General features: G+C 44.1%; 1 protein-coding gene across 1 annotated transcript; it reads left to right on the top strand.

Annotated features, from left to right (window-relative positions):
- Positions 1 to 3,340: 3,340 nt before the first annotated feature.
- On the top strand, positions 3,341 to 4,005 carry LOC133884194 (uncharacterized). Its single transcript, XM_062323541.1, has 2 exons — positions 3,341 to 3,651; positions 3,702 to 4,005. The coding sequence occupies exons 1-2, from the start codon at positions 3,341 to 3,343 to the stop codon at positions 4,003 to 4,005; spliced, it is 615 nt and encodes a 204-aa protein (XP_062179525.1).
- The last annotated feature ends 13,003 nt before the right edge of the window (positions 4,006 to 17,008 follow it).

Genomic DNA, 17,008 nt, shown 5'->3' with positions numbered 1-17,008 from the left:
CATGTAGATCAAGATGACCGATAAAGAGTTTGATGAATTCGCAATTGACGGTGGTCACAATTATCCAACATGGGCTATGGCCGTCAAGATCAGCCTTGCATCCTGCGAAATAGTAGCGGTACTCCGACCACCTCAAGAGGGAGACTCACCGCTAACAGATAAGTTAGAATATGGAGCTTTATACTTAATAAGGCACAATATCTATCAAGATATCAAATCTGAGTATCTGATGGAAGAAAATCCGAGCACTCTATGGCTAGCTCTCAAAACAAGATATGAATAGCAGAAGACAGTCATTCTACCTGATGCAAGTCATGAATGGACACATCTCTGACTCCAAGATTTTAAATCCATCAGAGATTAGAGCAACTCCAATCAGCTCCCTACTCCCCTCCCTATCCTAAATTTTAGCAAAAATGACCAAAAAATCTCTCCAACCAGTTCCCTATCCAACTCTCTATTTTTGTAGGGTCCCTATTTACCATCTCTTGCTCCCCACATCTAGCAGATGGGAGATGTTCCCTATCCACCTGATGCTGCTCTTGCACAGGTGAGGAGATGAGAGGGGGTGTCGGTGTATTGGGTAAAGGGGTACCCTTGCAAACGGGCCCCGTGAGGTATATAACGGCTAGATGTGTATATTTTCTAAATCTGGTCGATCGTACGAGCAGGATATGGTTCCCACGACCAGTACGAGGCATACGCAACCAGTTTCCCAACACCTTCACATAAACCCACTACCGACCTCACCTGGTCGCAGGGCCGGATCTGACATAACATGTCTAATCGCATTTATTGAGATCTACTCAAGTGTTTTTCTTCCCCAGGCTTCAACTCTAGTGGGTGAAGTCATAGACGGTGTAGAGGGGCCTTGTCCCATCTCGTAGCATTAAATGCTACAGAGTGGGACTTTTGCATGTCAACACGGCGCCGCACAATGGACGGGATGTTGTCACCAGGCCGATCAAGCAAGTGGTCGGGAATGGTCCTCCGTAATGATGGCTTGAGTTAGATATTAGAATGAGCAGGGTCTTCTGTTTGGACACACACGTAAGTTCTCCTCCTCTATACTATATAAAGGGATGATAACCCCGTTTGTAAAGAGGGAGATCAAGTCTGGCAGCCAGCTAGAACGACCTCTGTAACCTATTGGGATCCTCCATAACATAACATATAGAACGATGGCTATTATCATCCGAGAGGCATGAACCTGTATAACTCCCTATGTCCCTGAGTCCATTGTACGCACGCACATTGATTCTTGAAACGCCGTTCACGCACCCACTGTCTAGCATACCCCAAAATCATTGTCAGGCACTAACCCCCAACATTTGCCGCGCCAGGTAGGGGACACGTTTTTGTTGTTTCATCAAGTTTGAAAACTTGATGAGGTTACCCGTGGCTAGATCCACGACAACCGCTGAGTTCCGTTCTAAGGACCCCGGCCTTCGCGAGGTCTTCGTCATGGGTACCACCTAGATGAACCCGGTGTGCTCCAGGCATGGGATACCGAGACGGAGTTCGGTAGCTCCGAGACCCAACGCGACATTTGCATGGCAGAACATGCAGCATGGAGCACTAAAGGCCCTCATGTCCCAAGCACCGGTGGCGAACCCCCGGCTATACGCCCAAAGGAAAATCAGTCCTGTGCCAGATAGGCAGGTGCTTCAGGATAGCCCCCGCATCTCTAGCGTCGTCCCGAGGAGCCCCTGCACAGGGTGCAGTCTACGGCGGCGTCATCACCTAGGCCATTGCACCTCACAAGCGTCGGGGGCTCCCCCCTCGCGACTTATCACCACTTCGCACCCAACGTCTCAACTACAAGACCATGACGCCGACACGGAACCTACAGACCCTACGAGTGCTCCTTAGCCACCCACTAGTACTTATACCGGAGGGCTCACCTGTGGCACCGTGGCTGCGTGATCTCACCCTCCTGGCTGAGACCGTCGGACGCAAGACTGCGTCAACATACACCGCACCCATAGCAAAGGCCGGTGAGGGTCACGGTTGCCAAGGGTCATGGTAGGGCCCACGGTGGAATAAGTCACGTGCTTCCTCAACCACAAGGGGTACTCGTGGACACCACCACGTCGGAACAACCAACCTTCCGACCTGCACGACTCTCTGCACTAACGTGACCTCCATGGGGTGATCCAGAGCCAGGTGGCCACTAAAGAGCAGGAGGATCAGGCTAGGTGGGAGCAGAAAGGGGGCAATTAGACCTAGCGCACGCCTTCCTCCCGTAGGGAGGCATCGGATGACTCCACCCCGTCACCGGGACCCTGAGACCACCGTCTCTCCCCACGGGTGCGTGCCACCGCCTAACAATGAGTGGCTCCCCGTTACGGGACATGGTGCAATGCCATATCCACCCGGTTACGGGAGGTGCGCTGTCAGGACAAGTTCTGGCTGGTCCTAGCCGAGAAGAATGACGGCTTGACCAACCCAGAGGAGTTCCTGCAAATCTACACCACCATAGTGCAGGGTGTGGGAGGTCATGGGAAGGTCATGGCCAACTACTTCCCTCCTGTCGTGACTGGTTCCACCTGGTCCTGGCTGATGAACCCCCCACAGGTCGGTTCACTCCTGGGAGGACCTGTGCGACCAGTTCATCGTCAACTTCTAGGGGACCTACGCCTGACCAGGTTCGAGGATGACCTATATCAGGTCTGGCAGCGACAAGGAGAGTGGCTGTGAGACTTCATATGGCGTTTCACCGAACGTCGGAACACCATTCCAATGATTACGGGAGAATCTATGATCATAATGTTCAAGCGGGGGGTCAAAGACCAAGAAAATCATCGAGAAGCTGGCCACCCAGGTAATCCAAAGCACAACTGAGCTCTTCGAGCTCGCAGACAAGTGCGGCGTAGGCTGCCGAGGCCCGAGAGTGGCAGATTGACACCAGGCCGCAACCTGCTTCCGACCAGCCCGCCTCTTCTAAAGGTGTCAGCCGAAAGGACAAGAAGAGCTAGCGTAAAGCCGGACCTCCCAAGGTATTGGAGGTCGAGCAAACCGGCCTAACATGTCGGCACTTCGAGAAGAAAGACGGGAAAAAGGGCCAAGGCAACTACACGATCCACCGTACAGACGCCCACGACCTAACCGAGTGCAAGGTCATTCGAGGCATCATCGATAAGGAGCTTAGGGAGCGCAAGCACAAGCACAACAAGGATGATAAGGACGGGGCTGCCCTCGACCAGTCAGCACTGGGATACTAGCAGGCCGATCACATGGTCCACCACATCTTCGAAGGTTCCGCGACATATTCCTCTAACAGGGAATACAAGTCGATGATCCGGGAGGTGTGGGTGGGCGACCACATCGGATCCGAGCCATGAAGTGGTCGGAGGTCCGGCTCACTTTCAGCCAGGCCGACCACCCCGGGTGCATCAGACACCCTGGTCGCTACCCCATCGTGGTCGAACCCACGGTGCAAAACATACGACTGGGCCGAGTATTCATCGACAGGGAGAGCTCGATCAACCTCCTCTTCGTCGACGCGCTGGGCACCCTACAGATTCCAAGGAGCTTGTTGAGGCCATCTCCACCCTTCTTCGGGATCACCCCGGGCTCTTCAGCTAAGCCTCAGGGCAAATCGAGCTGCCCATTACCTTCGGCTCGCGGGACAACTTCAGAACCGAAAGGGTGCTATTCGATGTGGGTGACTTCGGGACCGCGTATAACGCGATCCTCAGACGACCATCAATGGCCCAGTTCATGGCCATTTCCCACTATACATACCAAGCGATCAAAATCCCTGGGCCAGCAGGGGTCATCACCATTGTTGGCAACACCAAAATGGCCAAGCACTGCGACAAGAGGAGCCTCGACATGGACGAGCTGACACCTGGATCACAACCTGTGACTTGTGATCCTATTGGGCGACCAATAAAGGTCCATGTCATCGCCAGCCCAGACGATCGGCTCAAGGCAGTGAGCCTGGACGACACCGACCCGACCAAGACGGTCCAGATACGGGTCGCATTGGACCCCAAATAGGGACTCACGCTCATCACCTTCCTTCAGGCAAATGTGGAGTCCGTCTGATATGCCTAGAGTCCCCAGGGATGTGATCGAGCAAAAGTTATCTATGCGACTAGACACGTGACCAGTAAAGCAAAAAACGCATCAATTCACAGCCGACTGGAAGGAAGCGCTTCGTCAGGAGATCGACAAGCTCCTAGAAGCAGGCTTCATCCGGGAGGTGCAGTACCCAAAATGGCTGGCTAACCCAGTCATGGTCTGAAAGCATAATGGCAAGTGAAGAATATGTATCGACTTCACCGACCTTAACAAGGCGTTCCCAAAGGACATTTTCCTTCTACCCCGAATCGACCAGGTAGTTGATTCAACGACCGGCAGTGATCTGTTATGTTTCGTAGATGCTCGATCGGGGTACTATTAGATTAGTATGTTTAGTAAAGATGAGGAAAAGACGGCTTTTGTTACACCATTTGGGGGGTCTTTTGCTATGTAAAAATGTCTTTTGGCTTAAAAAGCGCTGGTGCCACTTACCAACGGTGTATTCAACTCATTCTTCGACCACCGCTCGGAAGAAACATTGAGGCATACGTGGATAGTGTGGTCGTCAAAAGCAGGACCAAGATAGACCTGGTCGTAGACCTTCAAGAAACGTTCACAATCTTTGGAAGTACCACATGAAGCTGAACCCGAAGAAGTGTACATTCAGGGTTCTGTCAGGAAAGTTGCTCGTCGTGTCTCATTGAGGGATAAAGGCGAATCCTAAAAAGATCAGGGCAAATGACTAGATGAGATCTCCGACCAGGTTAAAACAGGTTCAAAAACTAACAGGATGTATTGCTGCTTTGAGCAGGTTCATTTTAAGGTTAGGGGAGAAGGGACTGTCACTCTTCAAACTCCTAAAGAAAAACGATCACTTCTAGTGGACACCGGAGGCAGAGGCGGCATTCCAAGAGCTCAAAAGGTACCTCTCCTCTCCCTCCCGTACTGACCGCGCCTCGACCCAACGAGGAGCTTTTGCTCTATGTTGCCTCAACACCACAGGTCGTGAGCGCAGTCCTGGTCGTCGAGTGGGTAGGTCTCCATCGACCAGTATATTATGTCAGTGAGGTCCTGCATGATGCGAAGGCTCGATACCCACAGGCTCAGAAACTGCTATACGCCATCCTAATAGCTTCTCACAAGCTCATACACTACTTTCAGGCTCACAGAATTAAGGTGATTTCCTTGTTCCCAATTAGGGAAATTCTCTATAATAGAGATGCGATAGGAAGAACAACAAAGTGGGTAGTAGAACTCGAGGGATTCGATCTCTAATTCATCCCCCGAACGTCTATCAAGTCCCAGACGTTGGCCGATTTTGTAGCCGACAGGTCATCTTTCGAGCCCGAGCCTATACAGCGACCAGAGGTAGACGAACACTAGACCATCCACTTTGACAGGTCGTTCACACTAAAGGGAGTCAGGGCTTGAGTGGTTTGAACCTCACCTATTGGAGACATCCTCAGGTAGTAGTTCAATTATATTTTCCAGCCACTAATAACACTTTTGAATATGAGGGCTTCTTGTCCGGAATGCTAGCAGCCTCCACACTTGGAATTAAACGACTATTGGTGATAGGGGACTCGCTACTAGTCGTGAACCAGATGCAAAAGGAGTTTCAGTGCTCTGACCCAACCTCGACGAAGTGAGAAGACTGGATCAACGCTTCGTCAACTTTGAGGTCATGTACGTCCCTCGCAAGGATAACTTCCTAGCCAATGAGCTGGCTCGTCTAGCTTCTTCTCGTGAACTTGTCCTGGTCAGAGTCTTTGAAGAAAGACTTTCACGACCATCCACCGAGGGAGCAACAGCCTTTTACTGAAATGCATCACTCAGAAAGAGGGGAGCACAATGCTCTCTGATATCCATGGAGGCATATGTGGTAACCACGCTTCATACCGTACCCTGGTTGAAAAAGCATCCCAGCAAAGATTCTATTGGTCCACTGCCCTACAGGATGCTTACGAGCTGGTGAAATGGTGCGAGTCGTGTCAGTATCATGGCTGAAATACCAACCTACCAGCCGAGACACTGCAAATTATACCACTCTCTTGGCCTTTCACTGTCTGAGGGCTCGACATCGTGGGACCATTCCCTAAAGCCCTATGCAATTTTGAGTTCCTATTCGCGGCAATCGACAAATTCACTAAGTGGATTGAGGCCGAGCCCGTTAGGAAGATCACCGACATAGCTATGATTAAGTTCATACGAGAGTTGGTAGTGCGGTTTAGCAATCCAAACAGCATAATAACAGACAACAGAACTCAGTTCGCTAGTAGTGCTTTATGAGACTATTACGAAGAGACCGGGACCAAAGTTTGCTATGTGTATGTGGTTCACCCCCAAAGCAACAGACAGGTTGAAAGGGAGAATGAGATGATACTACAAGGGATCAAAACTCGGGTCTTCAACCGGCTTAAAAGCTATTCGAGATGCTAGGTGGATAAACTCCCCACAGTACTCTGGTCATTACGAACGACCCTTAGCCGGGTCACAGCTGAAACCCCTTTTCTTCCTAGTTTTTGGGGGCGAAGCAATGCTCCCCTATGAAATCGCCCTTCAGTCGCCCTGAGTCAGTAATTACTCGGATAATGACCAGGTGGCATGATAGGAGGATGACATAAACCTGATTGAAGAGTTACGCGATCATGCTCTAATTCGAGCCGCCCGTTATCAGCAGAGCCTCAGACGCTACCATGACTGAAAGGTGCAGAAGTGAACACTGATCGTAGGCGACCTTGTCCTTAGGCAAATTCAAAATAAGGCCGATCAGAATAAACTCTTCCCCAAATAGGAGGGACCCTACAAAGTGATTGCCATCACTCAACCTAGCGCGATCAAGTTAGCCATGGAGGACTGCTGTGAATTACATAACTCCTGGAACATCGCCTTGTTACGCAGTTTTTTTGTGTAGGGTCGCTCGAAGACGGGCTTGTATTTCTATTTTGTAGGACCTTCCAGATAAGCGTGGAATGCAGATTTTAAGTTCTTAAATTCAACAAGAAAACCCAGACTCTCTATTTTGCAGAACTTCACAACCAAGCCACATGCTCCTAACATATTGATTCTCCGACCATAGCATGCGACCACGCTCGATGGCCACTACGAAACTTAGTGACCAAGATGCCAAATGACCAGGATGCCAGAGACAACGAACACCAGGCCACAAGTCCTCGCTAGGGCCGAGCGCTACTCGGCCTCGACGGACTTGTCAAGCCCTGTCTTGTTCCACGCACCAAGCACCTGACTAGAGAGCGAATAGAACAAGAACATGTGTTTAACCCCCACACTTTTTCATTCATGAAAAGGTTAGGTTACAGGCCGACTAGTTGCATCCGATAGGACTAACTATCCAATTACATGTCTGCCTTATCCTCCCCAACTCAAGCGGCTAGTGCAAAGTTGATAGAAAGAGTCTGTTGAACTCTCACCTCAGTCAAGGAACCTCTTGTACTCCTCCTTGGGGTAGCAGCTCACCACTCCAGGGATCGGACGACGACTGGCATAAGATCCAGGGAAGGTGTGGCCAACGCAAAGACCCTGTTGGGGCTATTGACTGGCACCGGGGCGCCCTGCAGACCTCTCTTCCGCTTGATCTCTGATTCTTCCTCTTCATCAATCTCCTTCTGTAGAAGGTCCCAATCGATCCCCTCCTTGTCATCAGAGATATCGATGACCTCGACCGAGGGATCCATCCAGGTGGGAGATCGAGACGAACCGGAGGGGGGCGACCTTCTTTGGAAGGGTGTGAGCTCGATGGTCACCGGCTTCAACCTCATGAGCATACCCGCGGCAACCACCACCTCCGATGATGAGGGAGGGGAATAGGCCATGGCCTCCGGGCCTCCAGACACTATGAGGCCGAATGTAGGACGGGATGGAGGCAAATGAATTCTAGGCACTAAAAGCTTGAGGGTGAGAAGGAAGGCGAGGGGGTGGTTCAAAAGGCCATTAAGCACTCCTCCTTTTTAAACCACAGCGACACCCCAACCAGCACGACCTTCAAAACTGCTCAAAACCTGAGGGGGCGCATAGAAGGAACCAGGAGTCCTTCAGATCTAGTGGCAATCAATGTCTCTCTTTCTCTTATACTCTCTTCTTTCCCTCTCGGGACATTTAAACCTCCCCACATGACGCGAAGTTCAGAGTTGCTCTCTGAGGACCGACAGCGTCAATGACCTTTCTCTAGGCAGAATACATCCGCCCGGTGCCCAAGTGGTGTGACTAGGTCAGGCCGCTGCCACGAGGAAGATCGGGGGCTACTGTTGGTGTATTGTGTAAAGGGGTACCCTAGCAAACGGGTCCCGCGAGGGATATAATGGCCAGAGACGTATATTTCCTAAAACTGGTCGATCGCGCGACTAGGGTATGGTTCCCAAGACCAGTACGAGGCATACGCGACCAGTCTCCCTGCACCTTCACATAAACCCGTGATCGGCCTCACCTGGTCGCAGGGCCGGACCTAACACAACCTGTCCAATCACATTTATTGAGATTCACTCAAGTGTTTTCCTTCCCCAGGCGCCAACTCCAGTGGGCGAAGTCATGGATGGCGCAGAGGGGCCTTGTCTCGTCTCGTAGCATTAAATGCTACGGAGTGGGACTTTTGCAGGTCAACATGGCGCTGCACGACAGATGGGACATTGTTAGTAGGCCAATCAGTCAAGTGGCCGGGGAAGGTCCTCCTTAATGATGACTTGGGTTAGATATTAGGATGAGCAGGGTCTTCTGTTCGGACCCACATATAAGTTCTCCTCCTCCCTACTATATAAAGCGATGAGGACCTCGCTTGTAAAAAGAGAGAGATCAAGTCTGGCAGCCAGCTAGAACGACTTTTGTAACCAATTGAGATCCTCCATAACACAACACACAGGACATAGGGCTATTATCCTCTGGGAGAACTGAACCTGTATAACTCCCTACGTCCCTGAGTCCATTGTACGCACGCACATCAATTCTTGAAATGCTGTTCACGCACCCACTGTCCAGCATACCCTGAAATTATTGTTAGAGACTAACCCTCGACAGGGGGGAGAGAGAGAATGTGAGGACTGACACGTTGTAAGAACAGTTGCCTCACAAGCACACGCATTGTAAGAATTTGTAAGAGCTGTTGCCACACAAGCACACGTGTTATAAGAGTAGTTACCACACAAGCACACACGTTGTAAGAGAAGTTACCACACAAGCACACACGTTGTGAGAATTTGTAAGAACAATTACCATACAAGTATTCGCATTGTAAGAGCAATTACCACATAAGCACACGCGTTGTAAGAATTTGTAAGAGTAGTTACCACACAAGCATACACGTTGTAAGAGTGGTTGAAAATATAGTCATCGAAAATAACATTGTTTAAATATGAAATAGTTATTTATTAGTTACAAGATATTAGTAAAATAGAGGTGAGTGGATTATAGGGAGGCAAATTTAGGGAATAGGTTGGAGCGCACTGGAAAGTAAGGAAGGAAATCTGGATAGGGAACTCTCTATTCAAGGAAATATGGAACCAAAAATAGGGAATGGGTTGGAGTTTTTCTTACAATCATGCTCTTTATAAAATATATTCCAAGTTGCATTTCTGCAAAAAAGAACCTACTAATGCGGAGAAGATAGAGAAAACTTTATCTACTATAATTCCTACTGATAGGATCTTACAGTAACAATACTGTGCAAGTGAATACCAAGTTTATTCTGACTTAATACATGTATTAATTTAGGCCAAAAAGCATGATGAACTCCTTCTAAAGAATCATCATCAACGTCCAATCAACGCTGCTCCTTTACCTGAAGTACATGCTAATGTTCAGAATAACAACAAGTTTGATGCCTCTTTTAGACGCCAACCAACGAACTTTAAAGGTCAATGCGGACGCAAAAGAAAGCAGAGGCCATGTGCGCTAGAGCAGGGGAAAGGTATTTCTAAACCCAAACTTGACAAATCTAATATTTATTGCAAGTTTGGATGCTACAAGCACTCAACTAAGAAATGCAACACCCTGAGAAATTTAGTTAATATGTATTTACAATCCATGTGACATAACCGACCTACTCAAGGGCAAAGATATGAAGCACACTTCAATCTTTAATTGGACAATAGCAAGGAGTTTAGTTGTTCACAATAAGTTCTACAAGAACTAAGTAATAACCAGACTCTCCAGCAGCTAGAAGACCCTTTGAGCATGGAGAACATGATCGTCAAAAAGCTTTGAAGGACATGTTTGGATACTTTAATTAGTCGCCCAACTCCTTAGATATTAACTTATCTACGTCTATCAATTGTTGTAATAAATACGTTATCATCATTATATATTGTATATCACAATATTATATCAGTACTTATGATACTAAATAAAGTTTGTATACATTTTATATATCTGATAAAGAATTTCATATTAAATTCTTCATTTCTATATATAGATTTCTACGGGAGTCAATCCGATAGAGAAGGAAATGTGTATAATGGACAGTTGCACCACAAATTCTACACTTAGAAAAATAAAATATTTTCAAACTCTTACCAAGAGTCAAGGAAATATTTTGACAATCGCTAAATGCAATACAGTGATTGTTGGCTCCAATCGTGCCATAATTCCTCTCGATATGGGTACTTAAGTCATAATCAATGATACTCTATTGTATCCCGATTCAACTTGTACCTTACTAAGTTATAGAGATATCCATCAGAATAGTTTTCATATTGAAACATATGATGATAACAAAGAGCAATATCTCTTCTCAATCAAAACAACATATATTTCACACTTCCCAATACACCATCTAGATTATACTATACATATATCAAACTCGTACCACATATTGCGTACGAAATATTTTTTCTATTTTTATGAAATCAAGACTTGGCATGATTACCTTGGTCATCTACTCAGAGATGATAAGAAAAATTATTAATAATTCTATTGGTCACGGCATTAATTCCCAAAATCTTTAGATTTGTATGCACCACATGTGTTATAAGAAATTTAATTTTAAGGTCATCTTACCTTAAAATTCATAATGTGCCACCTAGTTTCTTGAACACATTAAAGAACATATATGTGGCTCTATTCAGCAATTTTATGAACCATCTAGGCACTCTATAATATTGATATGATGCATCTCCAAAATAGTTTCACATGTGTTCCTTATACATAAAGTACCACATTTATGCCAAACTCATTGCCCCATTTATCAAAATTAGAGCAAATAATGCTAGATGCAGGATCAAATCCATTTACATGGAATAGTTTGGTTTTGGGCACTACAACATTAAGTATCTTATATCCATACTCATAATGGTATAGTTGAATCTCTCGTCAAGAGAATCAAATCATTTGCATGACCAACTATTGAATTGCAATTTGCCAACATCTTGTTGGTGACATGTGGCTTTATACACCGTATCATTAAGTCAAATTAATCCAATTACAATCATACAGCTCTCTCTGTTGCAGTTAGTACGTGAAAATTTAGCCTCAACTAAGTATTTATCATCTGTGAATCAGTTACGTTCTGCACGTACTAATATACCACCCTACAATATTCGTCAAAGGGTATTGGGGATCCATATAAGGTATAATTATCCGTGAATCATATAATACCTCGAGTCCCTCACAATGGACATATTCATTGCTCGTATGCACATAACATTTTGAAAACAATTCCATGCATTAGGGAGAGATTAATACCATAAAGAATCAAGGAATCAAAAGAGAATGTCACACACATTCATATTCAATCCTCATATGCATGTACCAGAGATCTGAACTCTTATTCAGAATATCTTGTATTTACAATATATTGCAAATAATCTGCCAGATACGTTTACTCGTCATAAAGGTGTCATGAAATCCGATTCCCGCTATTAATATGCCAGAAAGAGTAGAGGTACCTAACAAAACTACTTAACCCCCAAACCAAAATAAGAGGGGGAGAAGTATGGTCACAAGGGATACAACTTCTTGCAAGCATTCTCGAAAACAGGAGGAGAACATCCTCCAAGACAGTAAATACAAATTAATATCATGTTGATAGATATCTTATAGATATTCACTATTCAAATGGCTATGGATGTTTAGCATCCAAATACGCAGCACAAATATGTACACAAATTCAGGCGCTAGGTCATTAGAACATCCTAACTCCATTGTTTTGGAAAATATATGGAGTTAAACAGTATAATATTTTCACAAACTATATTGATTCCATAGAATCAATCAATACATAGACTACAAATTGTTGACATATATTTCTCATCAAAATTACCATACAGCTTCAACTAGATCCAGACCAGAAGTCCTAGGTAGAGTGTTTCAACACTCAAATTTGGTCAAACTAAATGTGGTAATTAAGGAGAATTGCTTTTGCTCAACAACACAATGTCTTCCTTAAAGAACAAAATGGATTTTTATTCAATAAGGTGGTGAAATAGCGAGGCTTATAGTACAAGAATTCACACAAAGATCCATCATCAATTACAATGCTACATACCCCATGGTATATGTGGAAACTATGTTCTCATATTTGATATCATTGGCAGATTAAAGAATTGGATAGATTTGGACATATAAGTCCTTAATGGACTTCGTATTCTGAATCTAAATATAAATTGCAATATATATTATGTACAACTTAAGTCACTACATGACTTTAAGCAGTTATGTTGGTTGTGGTACAACTAGCTAAATGAGTTCCTTCCATAGAACGGTTACTCCAACTATGATGATTGCATGTGTGTGTTTATAATGAAATCCCAAATAGATTTTGTATCATCTTCAAACCACACACAACAAAATATGTAATAATCTTAAGACGTAATTTGAAATGAATGATTTAAGTAAAACCAAATTTCACTTAAGTCTACAACTTAAGCATATTCCTTAAGGAATATTTATCCACCAGTCCACCAATATTCAAATGATATTTGACAATCATATCCATCAAAACACTTATGGTCATTCAATCCCTAAATATCCATCAAAACACTTATGGTCATTCAATCCCTAAATATGAATCAAGATACATTCATACATTGGGTTGACAATGAAAAGATATTGAACCTAAAGTTATATATCTTAGTGTCATTAAAACGCTCATATATCTTACCAATCGCAACATGCCTAATATTACATTTGCAGATAACTTGCTAGCTCAAACAGCACAGCTCCAATAACACCATTAGGCGGGAGTCAAAGAGGATATTCATAGATATTTTTATGACATCAAAAATCTAGGTTTATTCTATCAAAAAAAAATCTAGATATGACCAACTTTGACATTCCAAAAATATGTTCATAGTATTAGTATACGACGACTTCAAGATTTTCAAGGTTCAGGGGGAATCTCCTCCTGAATTTTAACATGTTCATACATCATATTGTACTAATTTTTCTTATGAGTTTTACTTACAAGGTTTCTCATCAAGGTTTTAATGAGGCAATATTTATTCATGAATATATGTTATATTTCATATTTTTGCTATTGAGGTTTTTAAAGAAGGTATCAAGGACATATTTGATTCATAGATCATACATATTATTCTCTAAACTCACTTATGGGTTTTCCCTTTTAAGGTTTTCTTATATGAGTTTACAATAAGGCGATAATCAACATATGATATATTACTTTTCTTCTTATTTTTTCATTAGGTTTTAAAAGAGTTTTAACATCATATCACCATATTATTACTATCACTCTCCTCATATTTGTCCCACATGGTTTATGAAGTTCTCAAGATGATATATATACATGCAACGACATTGATCAAGGGAGAGTGTTACGAACCAAAGTGATCAACACCCTGCAGTTACTTATGCCCTTTGAGCAATAGACACCTGTTCGGGAAGAATACCTCTCGAACGGATACGAACACAACTGTTCACCATATATAAATACCTATATCTATCAATAGGAAAATTAATTGTTGAATCATTATTGTCTCTCTACTCTGCATTGCAATCTTAGTTGTAATAAGACACTTACCAATTTACCATGGATTTCCAGCAGAGACCTAGATGACTATACTACCCCAACAACACACAAGTTCCATCTTCATTTTTTGCGGCTGTACACAAGGAGTGCTCACACACACCAACATTTTTATATGTCATCAATTTAACGCAACAGGAATGGAAATGCACTCCTTTGCTAACAACGGTAATATATATGCATGTTCATATAAATTAGATATACAGATAACACATATAAAGATGGCACTGAAGTGAAGTATCAAATTCGTTCGGTGGAAGTGCTTTTAAATTTTATAGTGTTTGAGTAACTGTTTTTATTTTAACACAAGTTGACCGAGATATTAATGGGTTCAACAAGTTTCAGAGAAACAACAGATGTATAGTAACAGAATTCTCGTAAAATCAATTTGATTTCTAAAATTAACCATGGGTTTTTTCACAACCACTTTCCTGCATGAGCTTGAAAAATTATCGTAACTACTGTAAACTAATTCTTATTGCACCGGTAATCACTGAACTTTTAGTCCTTATTTTTCTTTTGTAAACAGTAGCGTCTACAACATCACAATGTCCATATGCTGGAGTTCATTTCCATGAGCCTGCCCTAGATGGCCTCACGTTTCAGGCACGAAAAATTTCCTTTGTCTACCTACCACTGGTACCCAGATAAGGAGCCAAAAATGAGCAGGGAAAAGTGGAAAATGGCGGCAGCGTCTATCTCTCTCTAGGCTAGAGTGAGAAACTGGAGTAGGGGATGGCCGGAGGGCAGAACGGTAAACTGACGTCCCCACAAGACAGGGGCAGCTGGACATGTGTGGCGCAGGCGTGTCAGCTGGCGCACTCGGAGAACCCTAAGCGCCCACCTCAACGCTGCCAGCTAAGCATCGCGAGGCGTGGCCGCTAGCTCCGACCGTGACGTCATCTCCACGGGGATTCCCGCGGAATATTCCTGCCCTGCCACGTGGCGCACCGACACCGCATTAAGCTGCCTTTTAGTGGGTGTTTATGCTGTGGTTAAGTTAAGCTCAAGGTTGTCAAATTCGCGATCTCCAGTTTCTATGTATTTCAAAGACTTTTTTTTTCATTTGGAACCAGTTTTAATTAACAAATACCTATCTTATTCTTCAATAGAATCAATTTTTATTCCCTCTCATTTGGACAAGCCTATAATAGCAATTTTACCAACCATACCTTTACAAGACATTTATGCTGTGAAGTAAAAATAAATAAATAATCAAAATAACTTTTATTTTCTCAAAGGACATAACAAAACACTAAAATCTTTCATGATGTGAGAAGTTCATGATTGTACCATAATTCTACTACCATGCTACACAATTCTATCATGATCCTACTATGATATATTTGATAGAACTCTAGTTAAGAATCTAGAGCTCTGCCAGGAGGGCGCTTGAGTAGAGGGCGGAGGGGAGGGGAAGGAGGGCAATTGGGCGACGTGCGAACGACCAAGCGGCAGACAAGTGACCAAGGGGGAGGGGCGAACGACCGAGGGGGTATTACCCCAGTTACAATGGTGAGTAATTTTTTCTAACTCCACGGACCAGGCTTTTGTGTAGCATCTTTGTACCTGCTCCAAAATTTTGTACTGCAAAGAGACCAACTCCACGGATCAGACTGTCCCAAGAAAATGTAGGGCTACCCTGTTTAGCAGGGTTTCACCCAGATTCAACGTGAATCCTCGATCTGGAACTCTGTCAAACACCCCGTATATATGACTCTTGATATGACTTGAGCTGCATTGGTGTGAGCGGGATTGCATCTTACGACTAGGGTTGCTATTTTAACAACATTGGTTCTACTATTAGGGTGTCTTAATAAGTGTCCTTCTGGGTTTTGGGGTGTCAGGGGAATGGTACTACGTGGGTCCTAATTCGTTGACTTCGATCACAATGGTCAAATCCCAAAAACCGAAATAGAGAGGCTAACGTTAAGGTAGGGATAATTCTCTTTATACTCTGCAGGAGTTAGGCTCGAGAAGATGTAGTGAGATCCAAAAAATAAAGCTCGGAGGTGAAGCCCGAGCTCAAAGAGTGCAGCGAAGTTATGAAGCCATATGGGTGTGACGAAGCCCGAAGCTCGAAGGAGTTCAGCTAAGTCCTAAAGTTGAAGAGGTTCGACGAGCCCGAAGGACAAAGGGTTTAGTGAAACTCTAAGGCCAAAGGAAGACAGCGCGAGGACTTTCGGTGTCAAAGCAAAGATGAACTCACAAATTAGCTAGAATCCAGTAATGAATGGCTGAAGCGAGATTGCTAGTAACCTGAAACGAAGGGTCCATGCGGGTCCTCTCAAGACACATGTTGAGATTTGGTTGCTTAGGGTAATGTAGATAGATAATGACCGTAATATTCCTAAAATATTTCAAAATTATAGTATCAACCAAAATATTCCAATAGATAAGGGGTAAGGATGTAATGATAATGAGAGTGATTGATGTATACATATGGATACCTCTACTCACCTAATATAAAATGAGAGATAAACGATTATTACATCAATAATTATTACATTACAATATTCATTATGTTACGATCACAATCACAACAAAAAGATTTCTTCGGTTTTCAAGCTTGATGGAGTAGTCCGAAAGTCTAGTTTTGCTAAGACTTGATCATCTAAAGTGGTGTTTACTTTGGAGCGGAGGTACCACATAAGACAATATACAGTATTATGTATGCAATTGAATAATACTGCTTTGCTCCTAAAATTTATATGGATTTAGATCCAAGTCCCTAAACAAGCCATTAATTATCATCAGTATCAAATTTAACAGAAAGCCTAGAAACCTCCTTTCAAGCTTCGATGAAACCCTTCTAGAACTTAAGGAGTTTTTTTTAGCATAAAGCATGTTTGAATCTACTGTCATGTGTTCCAATGGGCTTAATGGTTGACTTGATGCCCTCCCCTCCTTAATTGATGGCAGATGGCGTGCACGCTCTTGTGCGTCAACAGTGCTGCGAAGTACGAACCTGTCTGCATGCTTTGAAAAGTC

Source organism: Phragmites australis, chromosome 1, assembly GCF_958298935.1.
Source record: "Phragmites australis chromosome 1, lpPhrAust1.1, whole genome shotgun sequence".
Taxonomy (NCBI): Eukaryota; Viridiplantae; Streptophyta; class Magnoliopsida; order Poales; family Poaceae; genus Phragmites; species Phragmites australis.
Note: the sequence above shows the minus strand (reverse complement) of the source record. Positions and strands in the feature narration are given on the sequence as shown.